Source organism: Vanellus vanellus, assembly GCF_965231255.1.
Source record: "Vanellus vanellus genome assembly, chromosome: 6".
In the NCBI taxonomy this organism is placed as follows: domain Eukaryota; kingdom Metazoa; phylum Chordata; class Aves; order Charadriiformes; family Charadriidae; genus Vanellus; species Vanellus vanellus.
This window is the reverse complement of record NC_138911.1, coordinates 30845777-30872655: the sequence shown is the minus strand read 5'-3', so window position 1 is coordinate 30872655 and position 26879 is coordinate 30845777. Positions and strand designations below refer to the sequence as shown.

General features: G+C 40.0%; 1 protein-coding gene across 1 annotated transcript in view; it reads right to left on the bottom strand.

Moving 5' to 3' along the window:
- Nucleotides 1-26879, bottom strand: part of STARD9 (StAR related lipid transfer domain containing 9) — a gene marked incomplete at its 5' end in the record, with an annotated part of 115350 nt that overhangs the window by 5724 nt on the left and 82747 nt on the right. Inside the window, 5 exons of the mRNA XM_082485299.1 lie at nt 674-857; nt 1647-1844; nt 2662-13884; nt 14769-15252; nt 20550-20740. Of these exons, the coding sequence (XP_082341425.1) occupies nt 674-857; nt 1647-1844; nt 2662-13884; nt 14769-15252; nt 20550-20740 (12280 nt within the window). The remainder of the gene's footprint in view (nt 1-673; nt 858-1646; nt 1845-2661; nt 13885-14768; nt 15253-20549; nt 20741-26879) is intronic.

Sequence of the window (26879 nt, the reverse complement as noted above, 5' to 3'; positions counted from 1 at the left end):
GCCTTAATGGGTGCAGAGGAACGACATGAGCGTTCACCACGTTTCAAACCAGTTAAATGCATATGAGGAGAGGAGGTCGGCAGCTACAATGGCAACTGCATTGTCAGGCAGAGACAAAGGTTACTGCGTAAAAGTATAGTCAGAAATCGGGCAGAACAGACACATCCTAGTGAGGTATTCTCCTTGCATCTGGGAGAAAAATGCACACATTTGGACTGTACGAGATGGGTAAACAAAGTGCAGAAGAAAAACAAAAGTACAGGACAAATACACACATGGACGACAATCTAAAAAGAGAAACAGAAAAAAAGAAAAGAATAAAGGCCTTTGTGTTTAAGTACATTCTGAAATAAACTCAGTTTACCTTAGCTGAACTCTTCCCTGGACTGGGCAGATGCCCACCAGGGTGGCTGTGTAAGCTCAATCCAATGAGAAAACATTAGGGGTTTCTCGTACATAAAAAGTGGCTTCAGGAAGACGTAGTTCAGAAGCACGAACAGTATCAGTTCAGTATTACTGAGATTTTTTTAAGCACAAAACTGCATTTAATTCTTTATTTTTCTACGCTGATGTGCATCAAACAGGAGAATTACTTAGCCAGGAAAAAGTTTCTTTAAAAAAAAAAAATGCATTGATGTGAATAATGCATAACGGTTTCCTCTGTAATGCTCACCTTCTGTAACTGAGAAAATATTTGCTCCCGTATACGCCTTTTTTCTTGCTCAGCTCTTTCCCGAAGTTTGTCCCTAGCACGTGCAATTTCAGTTTTGGTTTCCTCTCGTGCCCTCTGGTAGTCTCGGAGCAGCAGTTCAATGTCTGAAGGATGCTGAATGCCTCTTCTTTTTGGTTCTTGAACTCTGTAAGGATACATGAATTGGGGAAAACACACATAATTACTTGAAATCAGCTCACCTGACAAGATACCATGAGAAAATCACCTTTCAACAAGGAACAGGAAAATTTGCCAGAAAAGCAATTAAAACCCACCACATTAGCCTCCAAAAAGTTTCTCTTTGCTCACTAAAGGCTGCATGGACATCAACCTTGGAAAATTATTCAGATTGCAAGTCCAGTTTACCACTGAGATTAATCCAGCAATTGCACTGGTTTCTAAGTCACCTCTCCATATGATCTAAGGTTACCACTTTGGCATATTACATGTAAAATCATTATGTTGGGAAAATAACTGTCTCCTGACAAAGGAAGCAAAAGTCATTTAGGGGATATGGTGGGGGATGAGAAACTCAAATTCTAAATGCTGAAGGGTTGCAGAACTTTTTTGGTATTTAACATGAAACTTAACTATTTCACGTGGCTTTTAAGTTAGCAAAGGAGTAAGAAGACAGATTAGTCTATAATGAGTCAAGTCTAAATACTTGTCTGTCCCCATACGTCGTACACATAAAATAAATTAGACATTTGTTATGGACTGAAATAAACTAGACGGAAGATTTTAATGAATGTTTTCTAAAATCAGGCACACATTTTTCCTGAAAGCACTTTCTATCCCAAAGTTTAACACTTCTGCATGGAGAAGAATTTTTCTGCCACAGAAGTCTCAGATGTCAGTAAGAACCATTAATGTGCATCCATTGTGAACACTGGTAACATACAGCAGGGCAGACGAGAGGCTTCTAATGCCCTACCTGGTATTTTCCACCACATCTCTTCTCAATTGTTGCAGATACTCTCGGCGTCTGCTGGGGAGATCTAGATCCCTCTGACTTGCATCCAGCGTCTGCAACAGACTCAAATGCTTTTGAGGACTCAGACTTCGGCTTCTTTGGTATCTTTGCAGCTTTTTTTCTCTTTCCTTCCTCAAAGTTTCAATAGTCCTCATGTGTCTGTCAGGGAAACATGATTACAGCAACAGAATGCACCCTGCAAAGTTACCCTTTCTGATTTTTTAAAACACTTAAATATTAGTTAGCTTTGTAATGTAAAATTTAGAGGAATCTAATAGCATACACTCCTCTGGCAAATACCCCTTTGGCCACGTGCTGACAGATGATGCTGAAATCCTAAAACTCCACTGCTTTTATAATAGTGGGAAATGCATAAGATGGTCTTGGTTACTGCTTGTAATGGCTGAGAGGTAAATTGAGGACAGAGACTAATGTAGCAACTCCTAGATTTTTTTAGTTACAACAGCTTCCTAAACTGGGGTCCATAATCCAATTGCAAGAATCTAGGATCTTGATTTTTTCATAATTTATTTTGTACAATTATGGAATTTAAAATATTTTTTGGCATATTCATACAGCAGCATTTATTCACAGAAGCACGAATGAGATATGAGAGTCCCATAAATAGGATGTATCGAATTTTTGTATCAAATAAACAAATTAAATATATTCCCATGATTACCAGGTACACATGATCGCTGTCATAGCTGCTAGAAATTTTGAGTGGGGTGACACTAGATTTGAATTACACTGGATCTTACACTTTTCACTATTTTCTTGAAGTAACCCCAAAATTTTGTCTTAAATGCATTACTTAACTGTATACAAAATAAGCTTAATACTATACTCTACACATATAGTTCACTCAGTGTGACTAAGTGATTAAGTGGTCATTATTAAATGTTGTTTATGCTGCATGAAGCGTACATAAAGCGTATACAAAATGCTCAATACAACACTACTTTAAGTAATTTACCTTTCATAAAGTTGCTGCTTCACTGGAATCGCCACCAGGTCATCTGCAGTTCCGCTCTGCAGGACCCTCAGCAGGGCGTCCGTTTCCCCGATGCCATAATTGAGCTTTGCTTCAGTCAGTTCCACAGTGAGGGGATGCTGATGCAGATCCAGGTGAACGCCAGACATGATCTGAGCGCGCTCTCTCTGAAGTCTCTCGATCTCTCTGCTCCTGCTGTCAGAAAGCTGGGCTTTCCCTTCCGTTTCTGTTGCTCGCGTGTTTCTAGATTTCCTTTCCGCCTGACTTCGTAAATCGGTCGCACTGCCGCTCAAGCTGAGTAATGAAGGAGAAGGGCTGCCCTTAACACCACACCAGTTGCTAAATTTGTTGTGTATGGGTAAGTCACGGAGACTGTAGCTCCGAGGCCTGTAAGGCTTTACAAAAGTAGTATTTTTGCCGAGAGGAATTTCAGTGTCACATTCGCTTTCAGTGACAGAATCTGTGTTGTCGTCCTGGAAGGAGGTTTGCACGTCGCTCACATCAGAGAGCGGGGGAGGGCAGCTGTTTTCATTTTTCCAGAAGAAATCATGAAATTGTAGAGAAGATGCTTCTACCAGAGGTTCTGAGGATGTGCCAGCATTTGTCTTATTTGAAGAAGTGGCACTAATTTTTTGATTAAAAAGTAAGTCAGCATTTGGAGGTAAGTAGTTATGAATCAAAGCAGTATCAGAATTACCAACATATTTTTCATGTCCGATTCCAGCCGAAGAGCCTCTTTCTCCCCTTGTGACATACGTACAACGAAGTGAACGTGCCAGTGGACTGTGGTCTCCGAGATCACCTGTTAAAAATTCCCTGTGGCCCGACACTTCCAACATACTACTAGAGTGATACAGTCGTTTTGCACAAATGGTAGTGTGAGTGTCAACCACGAGTCTATGCTGTTGTTCCAAGTCTTTTGAACCATCCTGTCCTAAAAGCTCTTTGGCTGCTTTCTTATTTGAGAAACTTCCGGATTTCTTTCTTATGCCCTTGTTGTCTTTAGAAGTGCTCGATTCACTGTCTGTTTCTGTCTGTGAAAAATTGTCCACATGAGGTTGCATGCTGGACTGCGGGCCTGTCCTCTGCTGTCTCTGGTTGTGAAGGGGACTTGAAGCACCACTGGAATATCCAAGAGTTTCCTTAATAGGGCAGACAGACTTGCTAAAAGCAGTCTGGCTACTGGGACTAGCACTAAGAGTAAGAATAGGGGAAGAGGCCCTATCGACTAGCAGGGTGTTTTTGTAAGAAAATTTTCTTTCTGCTGGAACCTCTAGTTCATTGTCACTTCTTTTATTCTGAGGGTAAGATGCTGGAGATTGAGAGTTACTATTAGTAGGGCTACTAACTACAGTGCATGAAGAACCATCTTGCCCTGAACTCAGCAAGGATGATGTGACAGATGAAACTCTGGTACTAGCAAAAGCAACGTTCTGCTCTGCTTTTAATGATGTTTTTTGAAAATCTAAGACAGGAGTGGAGGTTCTGGGTAAGAGAGGCAGATGCATGAAGGAGTCTTCCAAAATGCTGTCAAGACTGTCATGGAAGTCAGGATTGCCCAGATTTCTCATCCCTGTTCGTTCTTGTGTTCTTTCTTCAAGAGAGAGTGCTTCATCTTTCCGTTTGGGAATCTTACCTACTGCATTTGCACCTCTTCCTTTCCAATCAATGTTTACTACCTGAACTGCCTGCAATTCATTTTCCAGTTTTGCCTCCACTTGTTTTTCTTCCTGTTTGCTTTGATGTTCTTCTAAAATCTCAGTTTGAGTGCCTACATCTGCTGTAGTCTGAGTGCAGCTATCTGATCTAGTAGCCTTTACAGCCTCTTCAGTTCCTCTTTGGCTGATTTTGGCATTCTGCTCATTGTCTTTAACACTCTGTTGGGAGAGGTTTCCCAACAGCTCAGAAGTGTTCTGAAGAAGCTGTGACAGATGCATGGACAGGTTCTGCATGCTTGTCCAAGAAGAAGGTTGATGAAATAGATCTCGGTTTGTTTCCTGCTTTCTTGCAGAAACATCTGTATAGCTCCTCTGATGTCTTCTCTGCCTTTTATACCTTCCTGTAGTTGCTGTTTGTGTTCCCTGCTCACATGTAATCCCTGGTAGTTTTCTGGAAGACTTTTCAGACTCAGAAGGATACAACAGTACAATTTCATCAACCTGCATTGAAGAGTTACCAGTTTGTGCAGAAGGATTCTCAGATTCAACAGTGTTATTTTCTGGATTAGTTTCCAATGTTTCACTGGATACGTTGCTATACCGCTTGGTACTGTCACTTGAGTATGCAGATTGAAAGTCTTGTCTGACATTGTCCCATCCCTGAATACCTTCAATGCTGCTTAAAGTGCTTGATAAGACTTTTGCTGTAGCATATGAACTGAGATGAGAATGAAAAGGAGAATTTTGAGAATTTAATCCGTTATCTACACTGGAACATCTCATAACTTTACGATTTTCCGGGTTTAAAGGAATTTGATTGCAAGAGACATCACTTGCACTTCCAAAAACGTACTGTTTCCAGCCAATCTTGCATGATCCGTCTTGTTGCCATGGATGAATATATGGGTTGATATCACTTGAACTAAAATGCATTGTATCTTTATTGTTGTGCAAAACTAAATCTGTTTCCGGCTGGTATCCAGCTTCTTCAACTTTCCCTTCACTACACTGAACTACAGAACTACTCTTTGAACGGACATTTGCTTCTGCACCCACAGAACTTTGAGCTGTGTGCAGTAAGGATGATGGAGATTGAGTAGTATAGTCTTTTAAAGTCTGGCTGCTTTGGGTTCTCGCTGCAAATTTTTGTAAATTTTGGGGATCGCAGTTTGCAAGCTTCTTAGTTTGTGCCATTCTTTGCTGAAATCTGGGTTTACATTTAACCTGTAGAAAGTTCTTTGATTCCTGCTTTGAAAATCTTTCAATTCCATTAAGATCATCTTCAGTTGGTGATGGAGGCTCTACGCTCATATTTAAATCTTGTAGTGATTTAGATGCAGAATATAACAAAGGATCTGCCTTAGATGAAGCTTCCAAAGCATATTGAGTATCAGAGAAGACAGCAATAGCTGGGGCTGATAGTCTGTGACTTTGTAAATAAGGTCTCTGTTCACTTTGTTTATAGCTCTTCATATTCTGTGTAATAGAATACGACCTTTTGCTCCTGAATTGCACCAATTTGGATTCTTGAGGAAGAAAATCGTGGTTTTCTGGTAAAAACTTTACAGAGGTACTTTCATTATTCATTACAGAAAACTTCATTCTTTCTGATTTCAGAGTCTTATTCCTCATTATAGTGTCTCCTGTTGTTGAAAAATTGTCTGCATCTGCACCATCAGTGGGGCTATCAATGCTTGAACCTGTATTATTTTTGCAAAGTAAAATCTCTTTTCTATCATCTGTATTTGTTCTATCTGGCACCTGTTCTATCCGTTCATCTGTAGGCACATACTGACAATTATCTTGCAGATCTGCAGTGTTTTTTTCAAAACCCAAGACAGTGCGATACAGTTGTCTGGGATCAGTGCTTCTGCTGTATGTGGGATAGGTTGGACTAAGTGAACTGCAGTTGCATTCAGGATCCACACCAACATCTCCTGGATACAGATTTTCCAACACTGTAACTCCTGAGCCTATTAACTCATTTGCAGAATTTGAGGATTCATTAGTTTGCTTTTCAACAGGTTCTCTACTTAATGTTTTTCTCTGCTCTGTCTTTACAGCAAAATGTTCAGTCTCAGTATTCAAATGCAGTTCTTCCTCATTTCTGTTAAGTATTTTACTCATTTGTCCCTCTTTAACAAGGATTGCGCTTCTACTATCCCAAAAAGGTAATGATGGCAATAAAAGAGAATTATCATTTAGTACTTTCTCTAGGTGTTCTGGGCAAGCTTCTTGTGGTGGAGCTTTACCCCAGTGGTGCTGATCAACTTTTAGATCGTTGTCAAATTTTTTATGATCACTTCCATATACAGGTTCCCCATCTACAGCAGAATTTTTATATGAAGTAGAGTCTGTGTCTGATACTGGACAATGCCTGTTTTCTTTTGCAAGAGAAAGTAAAATACTTCCTGAAGCATGTATTGGCTCATCAAATACTACAGCCTTATCAGATTGAGTGTCTTGTACTTGCAAAACAGCAAATGGAGAATGTTTCAGTATATTTGTATGTAAAATATCATATGTACCAGTTTCACCATGGCCTATATCTGCATTTAAATAAGATTCTGAAAACGGTGTTAAGGATGGGTGATTGGCAAATGCTTGGGGAAAATCTTTTACAGAGCACACATCTGCAGAAGTGGAGGACACTTGCTCAGTCAAAAAAGTGTCTTGAAGCGAGTCCTCAAGCTGACCAAATATTAGAGATTTTGAGTCATCAAGTAAACAAGAAGTGTCAAAAGGACTGAAGTTCTTGGAGCTTTGAAATGGTGTATCAGTTGGAGTATCTTCTGCAAAGTAGGATGGAAGAGACTTTGATTCTTTACTGCCAGCCTGTCCTCGGCTCTGAAAAGTAAGCGAACCTGGTTCTGGCACAGTCACACTAGAAGTGTTACTGTAGTGTTCTGAGTACTCATGAACTTTATTTTCTTTTATGTCATTACAATTCTGGAAATAACGTTGAATTTTCTTCTCCTTTTGATCTGTTCCCACAACTTTTTCAGGGAGTTTATTATTCTGAGCATACGTGGCCTCTACAACTGCAGAATTATTTCTCCTTTCATCTCCTTTTTGAGAAACATCAGGAAAAGTTACAGATACACTTAAATCAGTTGATTCACTTTCAAAGTATTTTGTTTCTTCAGTGAGAACAGCATCATTTTCACCTTTGTCTCCATTGCTGGCAATGAAAACATCTGCAGATGATGCTGGACGATTCAGGAGACCAGGAGAACGTTCAGAAGTGCCTGAGGTCCTATTATAATTTAGGAACTCTGTACTATAATGCGTATCTTCCCATGGAGACTTGTTCAGGCCTTCTGAAAGGGTTGAAGCATTCTCAGAAACAGTGCTGCCTGGTTGGTCTACACAGCACTCTTCAGAAGTCCCATGTCCTTGATTTTCTCTGGGCTCATGCTGATATCCAGCTACACCAGCAAACTTTGCATTTTCATTTGTACTGTTTGTTGTAGTATAGCTTGCACTTAGAAAATTCTCCTTCTCATCACACTGTGATAAACTCCCTGAGTGAAGTACTTTCTGAGTTGTATTAATATTGTGAAACATTTTTTGCGAAGAGGTTTCTAGCAAAGAATGCATTTCCCCCTGCCCTGTATCTTCTATCATCTCTTCCTCTGAATAAGAAGGCAGGTTTGAATTATCCAGGAGCAGTGAATCAGGCACAATGGTACCCTTTTCCTTTTGAGCTGTATCTTCTATGGAATTAAGGCAGTCTTTTGATAGTTTATTAACCATTAAATCCACACTGTGATTTTCATAAGCATTGTTAACATCCTGAATTATATCTTCAGAAGAATCTAATTTTTCCAAGGAAAATGAGTTTCCTTTGGCCCCTTGTTGAAGTATCACAGTTTCAGACTCAGGACCACCTGCACTGTAGGGAGTGGAAGAGCTGTTCTCATTGACAGGTTGCCCAGATACGGCATAATCAGGTGCATTGTAAAATACAAAGGATTCTTCCTCCTGCCTGTCCTGTGTGGTCCTGGCTTGCAGAAAAGCTACATTCTTACTTTGCGTTTTATCAGAAAGATGTGTGTCTTCTCTCCCCGTTTTGTTGACTGTAACAGGCATAGCAACACAGACCTCACTCTCCATTAATGTCTCATAGTAAGGCAGAACAGCTCCAGTTCCAACACTGCTGTTAGATGGTTTTGTATGTCCTTTCAATGCAGTCGGAACACCTTGAACAAGATGAGAATCATCACTTACTCCAAGATATAAAAGGTGATTTACAGACTGGCATGGGGAGTCTTTCAGTGAACCTTCTTGGTTTTTTTCAATAGACTTCAGTGTTGCTGGTGGATTTTGTTGCTTGCTGATATCTTCATTATTTCTAGAAAAGCTGGTAGACACCCATTGGCTGTTTCTCAGGATTTCATTTAATCTGCTGTCATCATGTGTCATTTGGCAGCTGTCTTTGTCTTCAGGGAATAGCTCGTTCAGTTCTACCTCCTCTGTGTTTTCTACAAACATCTGCTTTTCTTTGTCTGTTTTGGCCATTTGTGCTAGATTCATCAAATGCACTTTCTCCTCCTCGACTCCGGAGCCTACTGGATCCAACTGACAAATATCAGGTCTTTTTCTAAGAATACTTGCATTCAGGTTTTCTGAAGTGCCATGCTCAGGACATTGCACAGAGCAACTCATATACATATGGCTGTCCTCTTTAACATGGAGACTTTTAAATTCTTGTTCAATTCTATATTGGTCAATACCAGTACTATCATCAACTGAATATTCATATGCATCAATATCTTTCATGACTGCATTTCCTGTATCTGTAACAGAATCCACTGAGACGCCATCTTCACTCATTTCAGAAGGATCATGGTATATTGAATCATCTTCTAACAGTATATTCTGTTCTAGTCCTGAAGCTGTCAGGTATCTTTCAGGGATCCTAAATTGAGTTAAAATTTCCTCTTTGTCCTCTCTGTCACAATACATCTGATGTACAGCTGGAGACTCTTCAGTAAATAAAACATTTTCATCTGTGCGTGTCACTTCTTGCCTTGTAATAATCGGCCCCTCAGTGTTTGTCGTGACAGTTTGTTCTTCACTCCCAGTCACTTCACATTCATTAACCTTGTCTTCCTGGAGCAAACAGTTTGGTACACAATGTTCAATTAAATTGCTAGAATTTACTTGTCCTTCATTTTCAGGTTTTGCTAAAATATTTCCTTGCCTACTTGTGATTAGTACCTTCGCAGCTACGTCCTCTGTATTAAACACATTTTCTATTGTTCTGTTCATCTGTAAAAGCCCCTCACAAGTATCAAGGAAGTGTGAAGTATTTGGAGTCATATCTGTTGTGTGGGAACACACAGCTGAAGGAGTGGTCTTGGGAGCAACAGAAAACTCCGGTGAATAAATACCTATTTCTATTTTCTCGCTTTTTTCTTTTTGGCAAAAGCTGCTTGTTTCAAGTTGGCTGCCAGAATGCACAAGTGCTTTTGATTCCTGAGTGAGTTCTACCCCAGTGTTGGCTACTTGCAGTTCATCTTCCTCCATCTCTTCATGTGTCAGGCACAGATTTGTATAAAACTCACACTGAACTTCACATGCTACAATATCAATAGCGTTCTTTGGATTCTCAGACAGACTAATTCCTTTAAAATCCTCTCCACTCCCATCTTCAGCTACACTTTGGACTTTGGCTACTAGGTAGTCAGGTAAACTTTCAATCTGTCTGGATTTAGTTTCCAATGCATTTTTTTCTAAGTTGATTGCACTATTCATTAATTTTGTTATTTCTTCATTAGTGTTTGCTTTTGTATTCTGATAAGGAACTATAGTTTCTTCTAGATTGGTTTCTGGGTTTCTTAAAAACTTGGATTCTTTATTTATATACAGACTCTCCTCTTGAGAAACAGCAGCTGATGTATTTGTGTTATATTCAAATACTCTTCCTGACTCTGAGTTTACATCATTTTCAACAAGCAAGATATCCTCTGGGCAATCACTTTCAAAAAAGGCTTCTTCCTCTTCTCTTGATTCAAGTAAAGATTTGTTCTGCGTTTCTGTTTCCAAGAGAACGGCTGCATCAAATTCCACAGAAATGTTGGTCATCTCATGCATACTGTTTTTCTGCTCTGTTGATTTTAAAGAGCACGTGCTGCAAAGGCAGCCAGAATGTACATCAGAGCAACTTTCCGTGGCACTGACTTCCACAGTAAGATTAGAGGTAGCATCACAATCTCCTTTCACTATTGTGACATGCTCCAATACTTCATCATAATTTTCAGTCTCAGATGCACTTTGAAAAAGATTAGCTTTTGTTGAAGCTTTGTAAAATATGCTTGAATTGGATTCTGGGAGAAAATCATTTGTACTCTCACAAATAGCAGCAGGGAAGGACTCAGTGTCTTTCCCGTTTACATTCACTATGAGGTAACTTACTTCATTTGCCACTAAGTTTTCATATTTGGATGAAAATTCTTTCTGAACTACAGCTTGAGAATTCAAGTCGTGTTCTTTGCTTTCACTGCTTTCTTCTCTTATATTATCAATGCATAATGTAGAATTTTCTGAAATTTGTTGGGATAAGCAACTTGCCTGACTCTCTGCTAGAGCACGTTCATGGGAATAATTTTTGGAAACAGGTTTGCTTTTGAATTCATAATGACTCAGTGAAGACAAGTCTTCATCCTTTGGTTCATATTCTTCATTACCTCTGAATGAAGGCACCTCTGGCACAATCTCTGCTAAGCTATCTGTGCTTATTTCCATACAGATTATATCTTTTTGAGACATCTCTATTGGTGTTGCAGATTGGTCGTAACTTGCACTGTGAGCAACAACTAAAGGGTTACATCGATATGTTGTCTTCTGTGAGGAAAAATCTGTCTCTGGAGTTATTTCTTCTGCAGATATTTGTTCATGATCTGTTTCTTGCATTGTTTCCAAATTACTCTCCCCAGATCTGAGGAGACCTACCATAACCGCCGATTCTGCTCCTTGTTCAGCCAATGTCTGAAGCTCATAACTGCTTACTACAGAACAGTTCTTATTCATTAAGTCACTGAGAAAGAAACCTTCATCACAACATGTTGGTATTTCCCTTAATGGAAAAAGCTGCCCATGGTTTCCAAATTGGACTTGTTTTACTGCAGTTGTCTGTGTTGAGATCATATTATGAGCAAGTCCTGTAGAAGATTCAGCATCAGGTGCACTGACAGATGCACTTCCACTGCCTGAATCTGTCATACTTGATTTTGTCATCAAGTTATTGTAGTCATTATCAAGGTTATCTTTTCCAAAAGTTCTGAGGAAATCATCCTCTAAGTCTGCATCTACGCAGCCATTTCTCTGCTCCAAAATGTGGACAGGCAATGCAGAAATAAAAGGTGTTTTTTTCAGATTGGGATCTTGTGGCAGTTCTGGATGAGTTGTGGGGAGAGAATCCTCCTCTTTCCTAGATATCAGTGACAAGCAGTCTGTGGTGGAGGTGCTTTCCAAACAGCTGAATGTTTGTGTACATTCGGTGGTAGACCCGTAAGTAGATAATTGTTCTTGTTCAGGATGATTTGACCTTGAATGTTCATAATAATCATGCTTTTCTGAAATAGGAACAAAAGAGGAGCTTGGTCCTACTGAGCTAACAAATGAGGACATTACATCTTGAGATTCCAAGGAAGAATTTTCGTTAGAGTTTGTCCACACCTTAAGAATCTTATTTAATGATCCAGTCTCAGAAACTCTGCTTGCAGTTGTTGTTGTTTCAGGTAAAGGTACTTCTGATGTGTCAGAGGTGAAAACTGTGTTTATTTCATTTATATGATGTGATAAATGAGTAATTCTGTGTATCTGCTTAGAGCCAGAAACAAAAGAAACTTCAGCAGCTGACTGCTTTAGATCATCTTTCTTCAGCCAAAGCTCTGGTTTGCTCAGAGAGCACAGGTGAGCTTCTTGAAATTCCAAATTTTCATGGGAAGAAGGTACTGTTATTCTGGGGCTGCTGATGTCAATCTTTGAGTCACAGGAAGACCAAGCATCAGTAGTAAGCAAAGGATTTCCACTTGCATAATACAGTCTTCTATCAAGAGACCTTTCATGTTCTACAAAGGAGACTTTTGTCCCCTTCAGCAACTGCTTGCAAGCATTACTGGAAGCAGGCTGTGGTTTAGTGTCCAAATAAAAGGAACTGCTCAGCTTCAGATCATAATTTTTCCCTTCTGTATCTCTGTCACAGGTCTTGGTCTCATGGTCTTCCTTACTCTGTAGAGTTGGTGATCTAGGAGTTTGTAACTTCCAAAAAATCTCTGCTGGCACTTCATCAGATGAATCAGATTTGGATTCTTCTACTGGATCTTCTGCTGGCATCTCTTCTCCATCAGCTAAGCTGTCCAGAGAAAAGCTTCTTTCAGGCTTTCCCAGTCTCCTATGAGATACGTATGATGTCACGAAAGATGAAATATGGTGATCAGTTCTGCTTTTGTGAAGCTTAGCTGGTTCATGGCGGGCCTTTGACTCACGAACTCGGCTTTTATTTTGCTTTTTGCCTTTGTTTTCCTTTTCTACCAGAGAGTCTTGTGACATTTGACTGTCATCGCTCTCAGAATCTTCTGCGTTGGCAAGACATTTATTTCTGTCACAATCTTCTTGTTTCAGTTTCTCTGTAAAAGCTTTTGCGTAAGCACAAGAGAGAGAATCAACAGAATAGGAACTGTCAGTATCAGAAATGTCATTTTCGTCATCCTCTTGCCAGTTCCCCAGCACATCTGTGGCTGTTTTGGACACTCCAGCACTTAGCAACTCAGCACTGTGCCACTTTTTTTCAACATAAGACAGCGGTGCCTGCGTGTTCATCTTAGTGAGATTTCCTACTGATGTCGCCACCATCAGAAATTCTTGCTGGTCCACTGATGATTTCTCATGACTTGGCAAGCTTGAGTTTGTCTCTCTCTTCCAGTTCTTTGCTGTTTGGTTTAGGTGCACTGATGGTGGGTTTCCATACACTGTTTTCTTCACTTCTTTAGGAAATTTTTCTGGAGAAGACCTGTGGTCATTTCCATTGATATGCATTCTAGTCTTTTTATTGGATACCTGAGCTCTATTTTGTTCTAGATTGCTACTTGCAGGCTGACTTAAATCTCCTAGCACCTTGGCTTTTGTCATTCTTGCCCCTGTAATAAAGGTTTCAGGCTCATCTTTCTCCTTAAAAAAATCAGGAGAGTCGCCTTTAGAAGTCTGGTTTTGAGATCCAGCTTGCCCTGCATTGTCATCTAACTTTCCAAATTTTTGATCATTTTTATTGATATAAGCCATGATAGCTGAATCATTAAAGTCTCTTTCTGATTCTTTTCTATTTCCAAATGAAGATGGTTTTTGTTTTTCAGTTAGCTGCCTCTGGACTGAAAAGGAGATCCCTTTTTCATCATTAAGGTCATCACTCCCAGAAACATCTTTACCTCTTCTGTAAGGATATTCTACAGATGACAACCTCCCTGTTGTACTGCCTTCACAGCATTGATCAATATTTGGTGAGGTAGATAACTTTGAGACAGTCTCCCTCTTCAACAAAAAGCTGTGGAAATAAAAAAGAAATAAAGCCCAATCCTTGCTTGAATAATATACTTAACAACACTTCCACATCAGTAATGTCTTGTAATTAAGAGTAACGATACATGAAGCAACAATCTTAATGCCTTTCAAAAGCAAATTCGAGCAGAGAGTAAAAAAAATAATAAAAGAAATCTGTCAATAACCACACAGTCCCCTAGGTATCCTGAACACAGGATATCCCCTAGATATTCTGCAACACAAAGGAATAGCTCGATGCTATGCAGTATAGCTTGGTATTCAGCCTCTGTAGGCTCAAGTAGCTGCAAACAGTTAAAAATAAAGGATGGTTTTAACTCACAGAAATCCACTTAGCAGAGTTTAGCTACTTCCAGCCTCCAGGACCAGGCTGTGATAGACACCCTAGCACCCCAACTTTTTACCATTGTGCAGACATGTTTATTTAGCTTGAGAAAGGCTGGCCAAATTAAAAGCCCAATCCAGAACCACCCCAATGATACAGATATTCTGAAGGAAGAGTTTGACCCTAGTCAAGATAAAATGATGCAGAAATAAGTATTTACCAACACTTTGACCACAGTAAGAACAAGCCAGTTCTGGGAAGCATTCACAAAGAGGTAAAAAGTACAGAAAAGGTTCACAGAGGAATTCAAAAAGCAGTAAGAAAGATCACATCAAAGACCTAAGCAGGGAATGCACTGTACAGATCCAAGAAAAAAGGACAAATGGCTGCAGTGTGACATACAATATAGTAAGTTCACTGATAGTGCAAGTTTTGGGATTGTTTCAATACATTGAAAGGCATTCTGGATTACAGGTGGCCACTGAAAATGCCTTGAATTTAAATTACTTTTGAAAATGCACAGGAATTGGCAGATGTTAACTTACCTGGGTACCTGGGGCAGATGTGAGTTACAGAACAAATGCTGCCTCTGCTTCAAGGAACTCGAACCCAATGACTTCCTTCTCTTTTGCAACTGGTGATCCAAAGAGGACCGTACAGCAGTATTTTCGTTTAGGACTTGGGATTGTTTCACACACTCTTCATTGAGCCAGCAGCTAGCTTCCAGCTGCTCTAGGTTTTGCTTGGCTTCCAATAACTTCTGCTTCTTGACTATCCTTTCCAGCTGGAATTTGACCTTTTTCCGTCTTATGTTTCTTTCTGCCCTTTTTAAGGAGTATCTTCGCAAGAGCTCCAGCTGTACCAGCCTTTTCTTGTCCTGCTGTAGCAGGGAAGGGCAGATTTCCAGCCCAATGGTACTCTGCACCTCAGCCTCTGCACACAGTGTAGACTCTGTTTGCACTGCAAACTCCCTCTGCTGTTGCTGAAGGGCAGCCAGTCGTTTATTCTCATTTATAAGCCACTGCTGGTCTGTAAACAAAACAATGATTGATATAAAGTAAAAATCATAGGAAAAACATTGTTCGTTACTATCTTGTTTCTTAATTTAATCAGCCTTGACAGCTCATTTGAGAACAGAATTTCTATGCATGGAGAGCAGAGTCTTACAAATCATTGAGAGAAAAATGTATCATTGCTGCATTTTATTGATAAACTAAAGCCTCTCCATTGGGATTAGGACTTGGGTAACAACTGCAAGATATGAGCAGGAGCTTGACTGATACAGCTAAGGAGACTGGTGGATAAGACCTTGTTTGTAAGCAAAAAGTAGAACACATTTCAATTTCTCAAAGATCACACTCAAATGTCACCTCAATCTTGTGAAAACACAGTGGAAGCATTAAAAGGCCCGAGTTCAATTCATGCACTTTTTGGACATAGGTTACATATTCACAGTAGTGAAATATGATTTCATTAGCTTTTTACTGTGAAATATGCTACTACTTCTGCTTTAATTATTCTGAACTCACATGTTAAACTTTATATGTGTTACTTAGGGAGTGAATGTATGTGCACTGAGAGCAGAGTTAACAAGGGAACTCAAAGAGGAAGCTGTACAGAGCTAAACAGAGCCTCTGTGTTAATGAAGCAAATGGAATTTCATGCACATGCTAATAAGCCTTTGGCTGATAAATGTCTACATTTTGATTTAAAAAAAATAAAGCACTTCTGCAATCTTAAAATGCTACTGACTTCTCATTGCAGCATTTTCATGTTTTACAACTATTCTAAACCAAACATTTCTCTTGGTGTCTTTTGCTCCTATCCTTTCCTCCTTAACTTGACTGAACCAACAAAAACCACCTGCAAACTATTTTCTCTCACTTACCTAGGCATGCTGAAATAAGGGACCCCAGAGTCATGTTGAGGAACTTTGTTTAGCACAGGAAATGGCAATTTTTGTGCTCACCCTTATCAGTGGCAAGTTCAGTAAGCCTGAAGGCTAGACTCCTCTACGCCCCAGTTGGGATATGCCTCATTTGTGGGGAGAGCTGCCAGATGTCAGTCTTGTGGGGACGGGCATGCAACCTTCACACTGGGTTGAAGACAAGGCTATAAAGGAAGCCACAGCTATAAGGAAGCCACTGTATGGACAGTTATGAAATGTCCACCTGCTGGACAGTTCTTCTAGCCTCTCTAAACCCATCAGATGGAAACTCCCAAAGCAACACAAACCCTGCGCAGCACCTGACTGAGGGACAGCAACAACCACAAATTTACTACCTGGTGCAACTGCAGCTGCTTCAACAAGCGTTTGCCAAAACACCCTGATGGGAGCCCACATATCCTGCACATGAGCACTTTAGCATATTATGTACTGGAAATTAATCAAATACCCTCAATGGTAAGGACACAGGTGAAGCCAACACAATCTTTAGCCATCAGGACAAACATAATTCAAAAATGACACGCTCATACCATCAGTCAATGCATATTTTTCTTAAAAATCACCACTCTACTCCACAAAGAGAGTTAGCTTCTCTGCTTTTGTTGATGTCCCCCATATTTCCTAAACGCTAAATATGCTCACAATCCTACCTATTAACCTAAATTGATGTGCTAAATATACTACCTCTGCTTACACACTTATTCTTCTCTAAATATTCAGAACCTGATCTTTGCAGTCAGTGGGTAAGCAGTAGAGAATACAAAACAAACACCAGGTTGATTTATTTTAACCCTGGATGCAAGACTACTTTATTCCATGCAGGGGATGTGCTTAGAGCTTTTTCAGAGTGCACTGGCTTCAATCTGAGCTATGGTGAACTGTAACAATCAAAAGAAGGGATTATTGAGATCACCACTACCAGATTGTGCCTAATGGCTTGGACATGTGCTTTTAATGAAGCAGAGTTTGTTCATTTTTATGCTGCTATAAAAATACACATATTCAGTTGTGCAAAGCAAACAAAATAAAATATCCTCAGCTGAAAAAGCAATGTAAAAATCACAGGCAAGGTTCCTTGACAAGTAGAACATTTCTCAAAGGACCAAAGCTTTTCAAACCACTTCTGTCTTACAAGCAGCAAGTTTGCTGATGATACCAAGCTGTTTGGCGAGGTAGACATGCTGGAGGGGAGGGATGCCATCCAGAGGGACCTGGACAGGCTGCACAGGTGGGCCCAAGCCAACCTCATGCAGTTCAACAAGGCCAAGTGCAAGGTACTACATCTGGGTCGGGGCAATCCCATGCACAAATACAGGATCGGCGGGGAATGGCTGGAGAGCAGCCCTGAGGACAAGGACCTGGGGGTGCTGATTGACGAGAAGCTCAACATGAGCCAGCAGTGTGCGATCACAGCCCAGAAGGCCAACCGTATCCTGGGCTGCATCAGAAGAAGTGTGGCCAGCAGGTCAAAAGAGGTGATTCTGCCCCTCCACTCTCGTAAGACCCCACCTGGAGTACTGCATCCAGCTCTGGAGTCCCCAACACAAGAAGGACATGGACCTGCTGGAGCACATCCAGAGGAGAGCCACGACGATGATCTGAGGGCTGGAGCTCCTCTCCTGTGAGGAGAGGCTGAAAGAGTTGGGGCTGTTCAGCCTGGAGAAGAGAAGGCTCCAGGGAGATCTTATTGCGGCCTGCAGGAGAGCTGGGGAAGGAATTCTTACAAGGGCATCTAGCGATACGACGAGGGGGAATGGCTTTAAACTGGAAGAGGGCAGGTTCAGATTGAACATTAGGAAGAAGTTGTTCACTTTGAGGGTGGTAAGACACTGGAACAGGTTGCCCAGAGAGGTTGTTGAGGCCCCATCCCTGGAGGTGTTCAAGGCCAGGCTGGACGTGGCCTTGGGCAACCTGGTCTAGTGGGAGGTGTCCCTGCCTATGGCAGGGGGGTTGGAACTCAATGATCTTCAAGGTCCTTTCCAACCTAAACCATTCTACGATTCTATGATTTTCTTGGCTGGGCTTACCTTTAATCTGCAGTCCGTTCCTGAATAAACAAACTTTCATTGCTTATTCAGGGGGTTAGGAATTAAGAGGTATTTAGGTCTGATGTGATGAACAAGGGCTACCTGCAGCTCTGCACAGCTGAGGTCCAAGAGAGGAATTTTGGGCTGTAGAAGTTTCCCTAATGTAAGAAATCATTAGTGCATAGGCACTGTCAGCATCATGTGCTTAGTGACTACTGATCTTTGTTTAACATACTTCATTAGTGAATCTGACTGCAGAGAGTCTCCTGTCCTGTTTATGTTGGCAGCTCTGCACACAGCACATGCACAGAAGTAGGAATTCTAACTCTATAGTTACTCTGTGGATAAAAGGGAAGCATTTTACTCATTATTTTAGTTAATTTTTCTTAATAACATTTTTATCTTTCACATGCAAAGCTTTTTTGTCAACTCTTTATTTCCAGATCTATCCTCTTTAGCATGTTTCTACCAAGCAGAATATTTGGCAGATAAGAGTTTCCCTGCAACAGAGCTAGCTGCAAGCTCTAAGATGCTAATTAATCCTGCTCACAAACTTGCCTCTGTCAGGAGCTGAGACACAGAATTTTGGTGGGTTGCCAAGTGAAGAATTGTATTTGGTTGGCAAAACCACCAGCCTGGCTAAGTTTCATGTGAATACAGCAAAACCAGCAGAACTAGATGGAAACAGAGAACAAGTCTACAGAGCCAGGAAATAAAGATATTTTGGGGGAACTTTGCTGGTTCTCTGTACTATCTACATATCCTAAGTCCATTTCTGCACATTCTATCACCTCTATTTCCTTTTAATCTCTTCATTGTGGCTAGCATAATTAAAAGATAGCAGACTGCGTAAGTTTGGGTCTGAGAAGCTTCCAAAAGTTCACAGAAGTTTTCTTCTAGGAGCCAATACCAGGTTTTGCCAAGTGGGAACGGTGCCTTTGTAATAGGCATCCTTTGCTTATCAAGAAACCTGGATCAAATCATTCATCAGAAGACAAACTAGAGAACACTGAAACCACCCAATTTCAGTGGTCAAAAACTTCTCAAGGTTTAAAATGTTCTCAAATCAGTCTATAAACTTGCTAAAGGGCAGCCCAACCCCACCAAGACATCTTGCTGAATATCTCTGCCTGCATGCAAAGCAGCAACTCTGAGGGCCAGGAGTCACTGACCCTAACAAATACCCCTCCAAATACGCTATGGCTCCACCTTCTGACATAGCTATTTACCATTCAAAATCTGATCACTGATCCAGCCTTTAGTACTCTTGCATAACACTGTAGAACTTCCTAGCAATAACTCTTATTTGAACCAAACTATGCCTCTTTTTTAATCCAGTTTTAGTTTAAAACAAATTCAGAAGTGAAGTATGGAATACCACTGATTAATCATCTTTAGGGTTAAAAACCCCTGCATCTTATTTTTGATTTTAATTTGTTGCGCTTAGTTTCTACCACAGAACATCTTCATACATTTTTCTTCATACTATAAAAGGGTGGGTGTATGTGGAAATACTGACTATGTAAAAGCCAGTGAAACTCTCTTTCCCTTAACTGGGGCTGGGATTTTAGCTCTGAACTTCAGTGTCCTACCTACTTCTCAGGTGTGTTTTCTTTGTTTTCATTGTTTAAAACTCACATAGCAACCACAGAAAATTCAGTTTGAGCCGTGGTCTTATGCCATGGCCCTATTTTTGCTAATGAGTGAAATTCATTTAAAGTATGTGAAAATGGTTTCTGTAGTTATAGGTGACATCATCAATGAAGTGTGTAAAAAGAGTACCTCAACTGACACACATCGCTGTCTTGGAAGAGCTGCTTGGTTCCTATCGCATCCTGTTGTTAGAACAGTTTCCCCTGAAAGCTTATGGTAGGAACTATCACAGTCATCTCAATTTCAATCTTTAAGAACAATTCGTTGGATGAAGCACAGGTATGTCACAAGAAAAACTTAAAACATAATAGCAGACTCGGTCAACATTGCAACATAGCAGAGTTGCACTACAGATGTGAGCAGAGCAAAGCTGCAGGGAGTCAGGATGGGGAGCAGCGTGGGAGACAAGAGGCTCAGTGCCACAGGGGAGTAGCACGCTGGTGCTGTCTCTCCCAGCAATGACCCGCAGAACTAATTAAACGGTGCTGCTGGTGCGCTGCGAAGGCGGCCCTTTAGTCCTGTTAATCAAAGCTTAATGACTGTTCTCAAGGGAAAGGTAATTATAAGAGAAAACTTGTAATAAGCCATAATAAAATTTCCACCCATAATATAAAGCATAACTAGGACAAAAACATCAAGAGAATGAAAGAATGCAATAATGGAAGGGAAGTGAGAGAGGGGAAGAGGCAGGTACCCACTTTCTTGGATCTGCTGGTTGATAAGCACTTGGTCATTTTCTAGTTCCTGCTCTGCTCTGATCTGTCCTCTCAGGATCTGCTGCTTTAAATCCTCAACGTAGAGCTGCTGTCGTTGAATTTGTTTTCTGTGGAAAGCTTCCTGGTCTCTCAGTTTCTGCTTGTACTCTTCATGCACAGCATCTATTTCTCTGCTGTTAGAAATGTTGACAGTGAATTTAAACCAGAAACAAATACCAAATATTTTTAAGAAAACAAGTCATGTTGCTAAAGAAAGACAGACAGCGTTCAAGTTACCGTTTTGTTCAATAACAGTGCATTATGCCAAAAAATTGTGATGGTAAAGTTAAAGTGGCTGTGTATATGCATGTCACAGCAGGCTACAATCCTGTAAGTATCATAAATGCCAGCAAACATGAAAGATAAGAACAAAAAGAATTTTAAAAAATCTTCATTTTGCTGTAGATCTTCCAAAAATGGAACTGGGGAGGCGGGTTATTTATATGTTATACAATTTTATAACCACTATATAGTATATTTGTCATCTAAGTACTTCAAAGTGCTTTACAGAAATTACAAACATTCTTCTCTGTTTGCAGATCAAAAATCTCCAACCTAGAAAGGGTTACAGGCATTGTTGAGATTACACTGACAGTTCTCTGGCAGTACCAAGGAAAGAACTTGATCACCCAATTCTCGGTTGGATGCAACAACTATATTAGGTTACTACCTCTATATTTGGAGCAGAATTGTGATCAGAAAAGTGACTAACCTGTGAAAAACTGCCTTACAGTCCCCTCCAAGATGTTTGGTTCCTGACTGTGTGGCAAAATTTTACACGCACACACACAGAGTAACAATCAAAAATAGTACCTATTCTTAGCATGATTCATGATAATATTCAAAATACATTAATCCTATGGAAGGAATACATATTCTGCCTGTCCACACATTATCGTCATAAATTCTTAATGTTAAAGTTATATTATATATAAAGGTGATATGTGATCTTTGCCTGTTTTTTTGCTTCTAAACACCATGTTATTATATGTAACCTCAGAAAATTGGATTTTCGTCTTGAAAGATTTTTAAAAATGTATTTTACTAATGAAATAAATGATTTATTTATTATAATTTTAAAGACAGCAAAGGTATCAAAGCTCTAAAGAGTCCCTGAAGGTCAAAAGAAAACAAAAATATAATTTCAAAGGGAATGCTTTGGAAACATCATGTTGTTTGAAAAATCATTACCAATACAAGGTCATCTGTATGAAAAGAGAATTTGACATTTGCTACGTAGGAATTAATGACAACCTCTATTTAGAACTGTAAGCATGTGTTCAAAGCAACCATTTCTACAGCAACAACTTTGATTCTGTGTGCTAGATTAGCAGACAAAATAGATGAAACAATCAAGCAGTCTACAAATCTTCTGGAGTACCTTTACATGGAACATACATTTAGCTTCCTTAAGAAGCGGTGGGAAAGCCTCTCTACATAAAAGCCTTAAGAGTTGCAGTAATTTATAATATTACTGACTCTCGCTCACCTGAGGAAAACAAAATTCAGTTTGTTTTTAATATTTATCTAAACGTAACACGGGTGAGAATAACTGAAAAGGAACATCATCTGTTCAATTGTCTGGCATGGTGCAAACACAGTACAAACTTCGCTGCTGTCGTTTGCTAAATGGTTTGTGGCTGTTTGGGACCCACAGGAAAAAGCTACAAGAATAAGCAGCTCCAAGATCTATTTGTCCTTGGCTTGACTACAAAGATGCCAACAATCTGTGATTTGTCATTTTTTCCTCTCGGAGAAACTTTAATTGATCCCCAGGAAACAGGAGTGGGATGTTTCATTTCTCATTCAGCTGAAGTAGGTTTGAATTGACGCTTCACTGCAGCACTGAAATGCTCGTATGGCCATTACAAATCTCCAGCTGTTCAGGTATTTGTAATACCACTAACTACTGGGAAACAAACTCAGAGGTTAAAGCTAGAGTAGTTAACTAAAGAAGAATCCCTTTTTGAACAGAGAATTAAATCTGAAGGATCTTGTTTAGGAAAAGCTCCCATGGCTTTAGTGATAACCCTAAGGGACACTTTCCCTGAATGCAGCTTATCTTCCATATTTTGCAAGGGAAATGTAATGAAGCAGCCATATAATCTGGAGGCTAAAGTACTGATCTGAGACAAAACCTCTCTGATTTTGGAGCAGTTGTATCACATCTGCTTTCACATAGTTAGGCTGCAAGGTCTTCAGGGCAAGGACTGCCTCTGGATGCCTATACACTAAACCTAACAGAGCCCTGATGTCCGCTGAAGCCTCTTCTTGCTGATACATTAAAACTAATAAACCCTAATAGCAATTGTAAATCTTAAGTCTCTGTGCATACTCTGATGATGGGGTGGTCTTTAACCTGTTTTGCTAACAGACATATAAAAAGCTCTGATTCCTATGGCGGTATTAAAGTTGAAAAATGTGAGTCTAAATTTGTTACTGGACAATTGTATGACCTTGGGCAAGTCACTTAGTCTGAGACGTGGGAAAGAAGCAAAGCACATTCATCCAAGAGCAGCGATGAGGATCCATTAACATTATCAAATATCAGAAAGTTAAGTATCAGAACAGCTGGTTTCTATTCATTTATCATTATTAGCACCATTCTGTATGAGATTGAGGAAACTTATTGCCAATAAGGCTGAAAAGCGGAGCACGACAGTAAAACAGTAGACAAAGAATTCTTGTTCTGCAACTGTTTACTAAAACTAGATCAAATAAAATTTTTCTTACAAAATGTCTCATATCCTTCCTAACCATGACTTTTAGCTCTCAGCCATCCTTTTCCATAAAATCAACCTATCAGAGTTCAAACTGTTTACAAATTGAAACCCAGAACATTTTAAGTATATGAAACAACTCAGTGTTGCATTTCAATCCAAAGACCTCACAATGCTTGCAGAGGTGGTTAGGTAACATCTGTTTACAGCAGGGAGAGGGTCACAAGTTCTTCCCATACTTTCCAATAATGCTGAAACCATAGACCCCCCCCTGCCCCCATATTATAAAGTATCAGAGAACAAGCAATGCAAACAACGTACATGGAAGAGTGCTGTTTGCTGTTCTCAGCAGCGCTAGCGTATTCCCTCATGTGTGTCGTAATGGCTTTTTGCTGAACTAACATGAAATTGTAAGATCCTTTCCAACAGGCGTGTGTGTTTGCATAGAGAGCAGAACATGATGCAGGCCAAACACATGTTATTAATCACAGTTCCATACTACGACTACTCCCCAAAAAGGCGGACTACAGAGGCATACCCATACTTCACTTTAAACCCTGGAAAAAACAAACACGGCACAGCAACCATTACAGTATTATTACTGCTTTTGTTCTGGTGATGTAGCTAGTTGGTACAATTCTCTCTCCCTCAGGTTAAAGTTTCTGTAATAAAATCCTGCTGCTGAAGGTATATATATGAATTCTGCTGCTATTTCAGTGCCTCTTTTCTTCATCGCCTAATTTTTAATAGTACAAAACAAAAACGAGTCAGGGCAGCAAAGGCAGGTCTGAATACAGAGATTGAACATTAAACACCTTTTCATGAAGTTGCTTCTTAAAGATGGTCTTCTCAAGCAGAACAAAAAGATAATGAAAATTCATGCGGAGCCACTTACATAACACAGGTATGTCAGAAGATGTTTTTCCTCTGGCTGTGAGACTACTGACTGAGCAAAAATGACTGGCTGGTTTGGGATACAGATCTGTCTCTCACAGAAACTGCTGAAACCAAGAACATGAAGTAAGAGTGCTCCCTGACTACATTCGAACATGCTATGTCACATCAATGCACTCCTGCTGATTTGTGGAAATAATATGACAAACGAAACTAAAAAATGAGGTGACATGGCCCAGAAAGAAAATAACAGATTCACACACACACATACTTCATAGCTAAATCACCTAATAGACAATTTAAGGAACAATCAGTTTGGGTAATACGTTTGAATGATTAAACTAAAAGCAAATATCAATATAGTTAACGTAAGAATTTAGCCATATTCTATAATAGGTAGATGAGATCACTCATTTCTTTAATCTAAAACATTTTAAATCAGACTTACTGTTAAATTTAAACTTGAAATACAGGAATAGAATGAGATACAAGAATCAAACACAGACCAATTTCTGCTATTGCTTGTATTCCTGCCTTCCCACATAAGCAATCTACACTCAGTATAGTTCTAGCAGGAAATAATATAACCTCAGGACAAAAATAAGACAAACAGCTTGATTTTTGTAGGTATCAAGACATACATAAAATCTTGGTTTAATGGGACCGGCATACTCTGGCATACAGCATATATAAAAAAAAAAAGCAACCCTGCATAGAATTTCATAAAAGCATGCGGATTTCTAGGTGTACCAAATGCAGCAAGAAGCGTCAACAGTTACCCCTTCTCCAAGTAAACCTTTAAGAACAGCGAGTAAAATTACAACAACAGAAAGACATCAACTTTAAGCTAAAGATAATCACAAATTACCAAGAAAATGTTCATATTCTACCAGTGCTGCCGGATTGTTTTTCCATCTCATTTTTCTCTTCACAAAGTTTGCATGATGCATGTTAAATGAACCATCCGTAAATCCACATTTTTTCCAGCCTGTTTTGTCGTCAGCTCTCCAGGATCCTATTGTGCAATTCTCCTCCCCTCTTCCCCAAACACTTCAACTGCTGATGCAGAAGCTGGCGGCTGCTACAGCATAATGCAGTTTTCAGTAACTATGGCAGCAATAGCTCTGTGGTGAGCCTGAATGCCTTCTGCAATAAAATCTTAAGGCTCAAATAGAGAAACTCAAGTGAAAATAGCTACTGATGCCAAAAGCTGAAATTTGCCAATTTTCACAAAGAAAACATCAGTCACATTAGCATCCCCATCCTTCTGTCTGCCTAGCGTTCAAGTCCGATTTTTCTTCTACAAATGATTTTTTCCAGGGGAAGAAGAGTTAATAAAGCAGAAAAAAAAGATGTTGGCAAGGCATTTTGTGCCCTTGCAAATCCCAGTGCTGAGAGCAATCACAAATCAGGGTTACAAGCCTATCCACTGATATACATCCACCCCCGCTCCGTCCTCCCCCTCCACTCGTGTCCAATCCGGGGCCCTTCCCGCAGGGCCTCAGAGCATCGCACAGCAGCAGGCACCATGCAGCTGCATGGGATCATACATCTGCTTCTGCCTAGCACAGAGGCTCAAACCTCTCCCCCGTCTCCTCCATAAAGCAAAGGAAAGAGTGATGAAGGAGACGGAAAGACACCTCCTCCAGCCTCCTGAAGCAATGCCACTCACACGGTTCAAAGCAAAAGTTAGGGGGTGGCAGGCAAGAGGTGGGAACCAGAAATCATTCAAAACAGCCAGCAGAGTCAGAAACCTTTAGAAATAAGGGACCTTTGGAAATGTACACACAGAGTAATCCCCTTCACAGTAAGTTACCATCCGATGAAGTATCCTTTGGATTTCTGGTCAGCTGGTTTTCTTAGAGAAAAAGCACACTTGTGCATTTTTTTTAGCATGCAAAACCTCATCTTTTCCTTTGCCTAAGCCCCCAAAACAACAGTAAGGCAATGACTTATTTAAGGCACTCCTTTAAATATGCTTCTAAAACAGACCTCTTTTTGGCAAGGAGTCACAGGCACAGGACGCATCCACACACTCCAGTAAAGGTCACTGCTGCCTTGCTAAATTCCAGTTCAGCTGCAACTACAATCTATCACAGGTTTTCCCCTTACGATTTCAGTTATATATAGAATCAGTTAGTTCCCCTGCTAACCCACTACACATGATTCTGCTCTAAGTTGTAGAGTTGCTGTAATTGACACAGTGCATTTCTGTGAAATGAAATATTGGAGCAGTCATTTAAGAAATGCAAAAGATTTCTTTAACTTATATTTGTAGAGCACTTTGAAATTCTCAAATAAAAGCTGTCAGTAAGAACTCAGAGTATTCTTTTTACAAATATTAGTTGGACATGTTAACTACACCTCATTAGAATAATAATTGTGTTGGGTTCTCCAGCATCAGATGCTACATCTACGGGCACTGTTTCCTTCCCAGTTCAGTAGAATTTCACACGTTCTATTAAGATGACTTTCTTTTTTCCCGGTTTAACAATGTTGTTATTTTCAAGGAAAGTGAGCTTAAACATGCTCCAAGCGGCTAAAATTAATTCAGTACACTGCTATACCACTGGACTCTAATGGAACAACTCCTGCTTTTTTTCAAGCTAGCAAGAAAACAGTATCAGGGTTTATATTTATATGCACTACAGTATTAAGG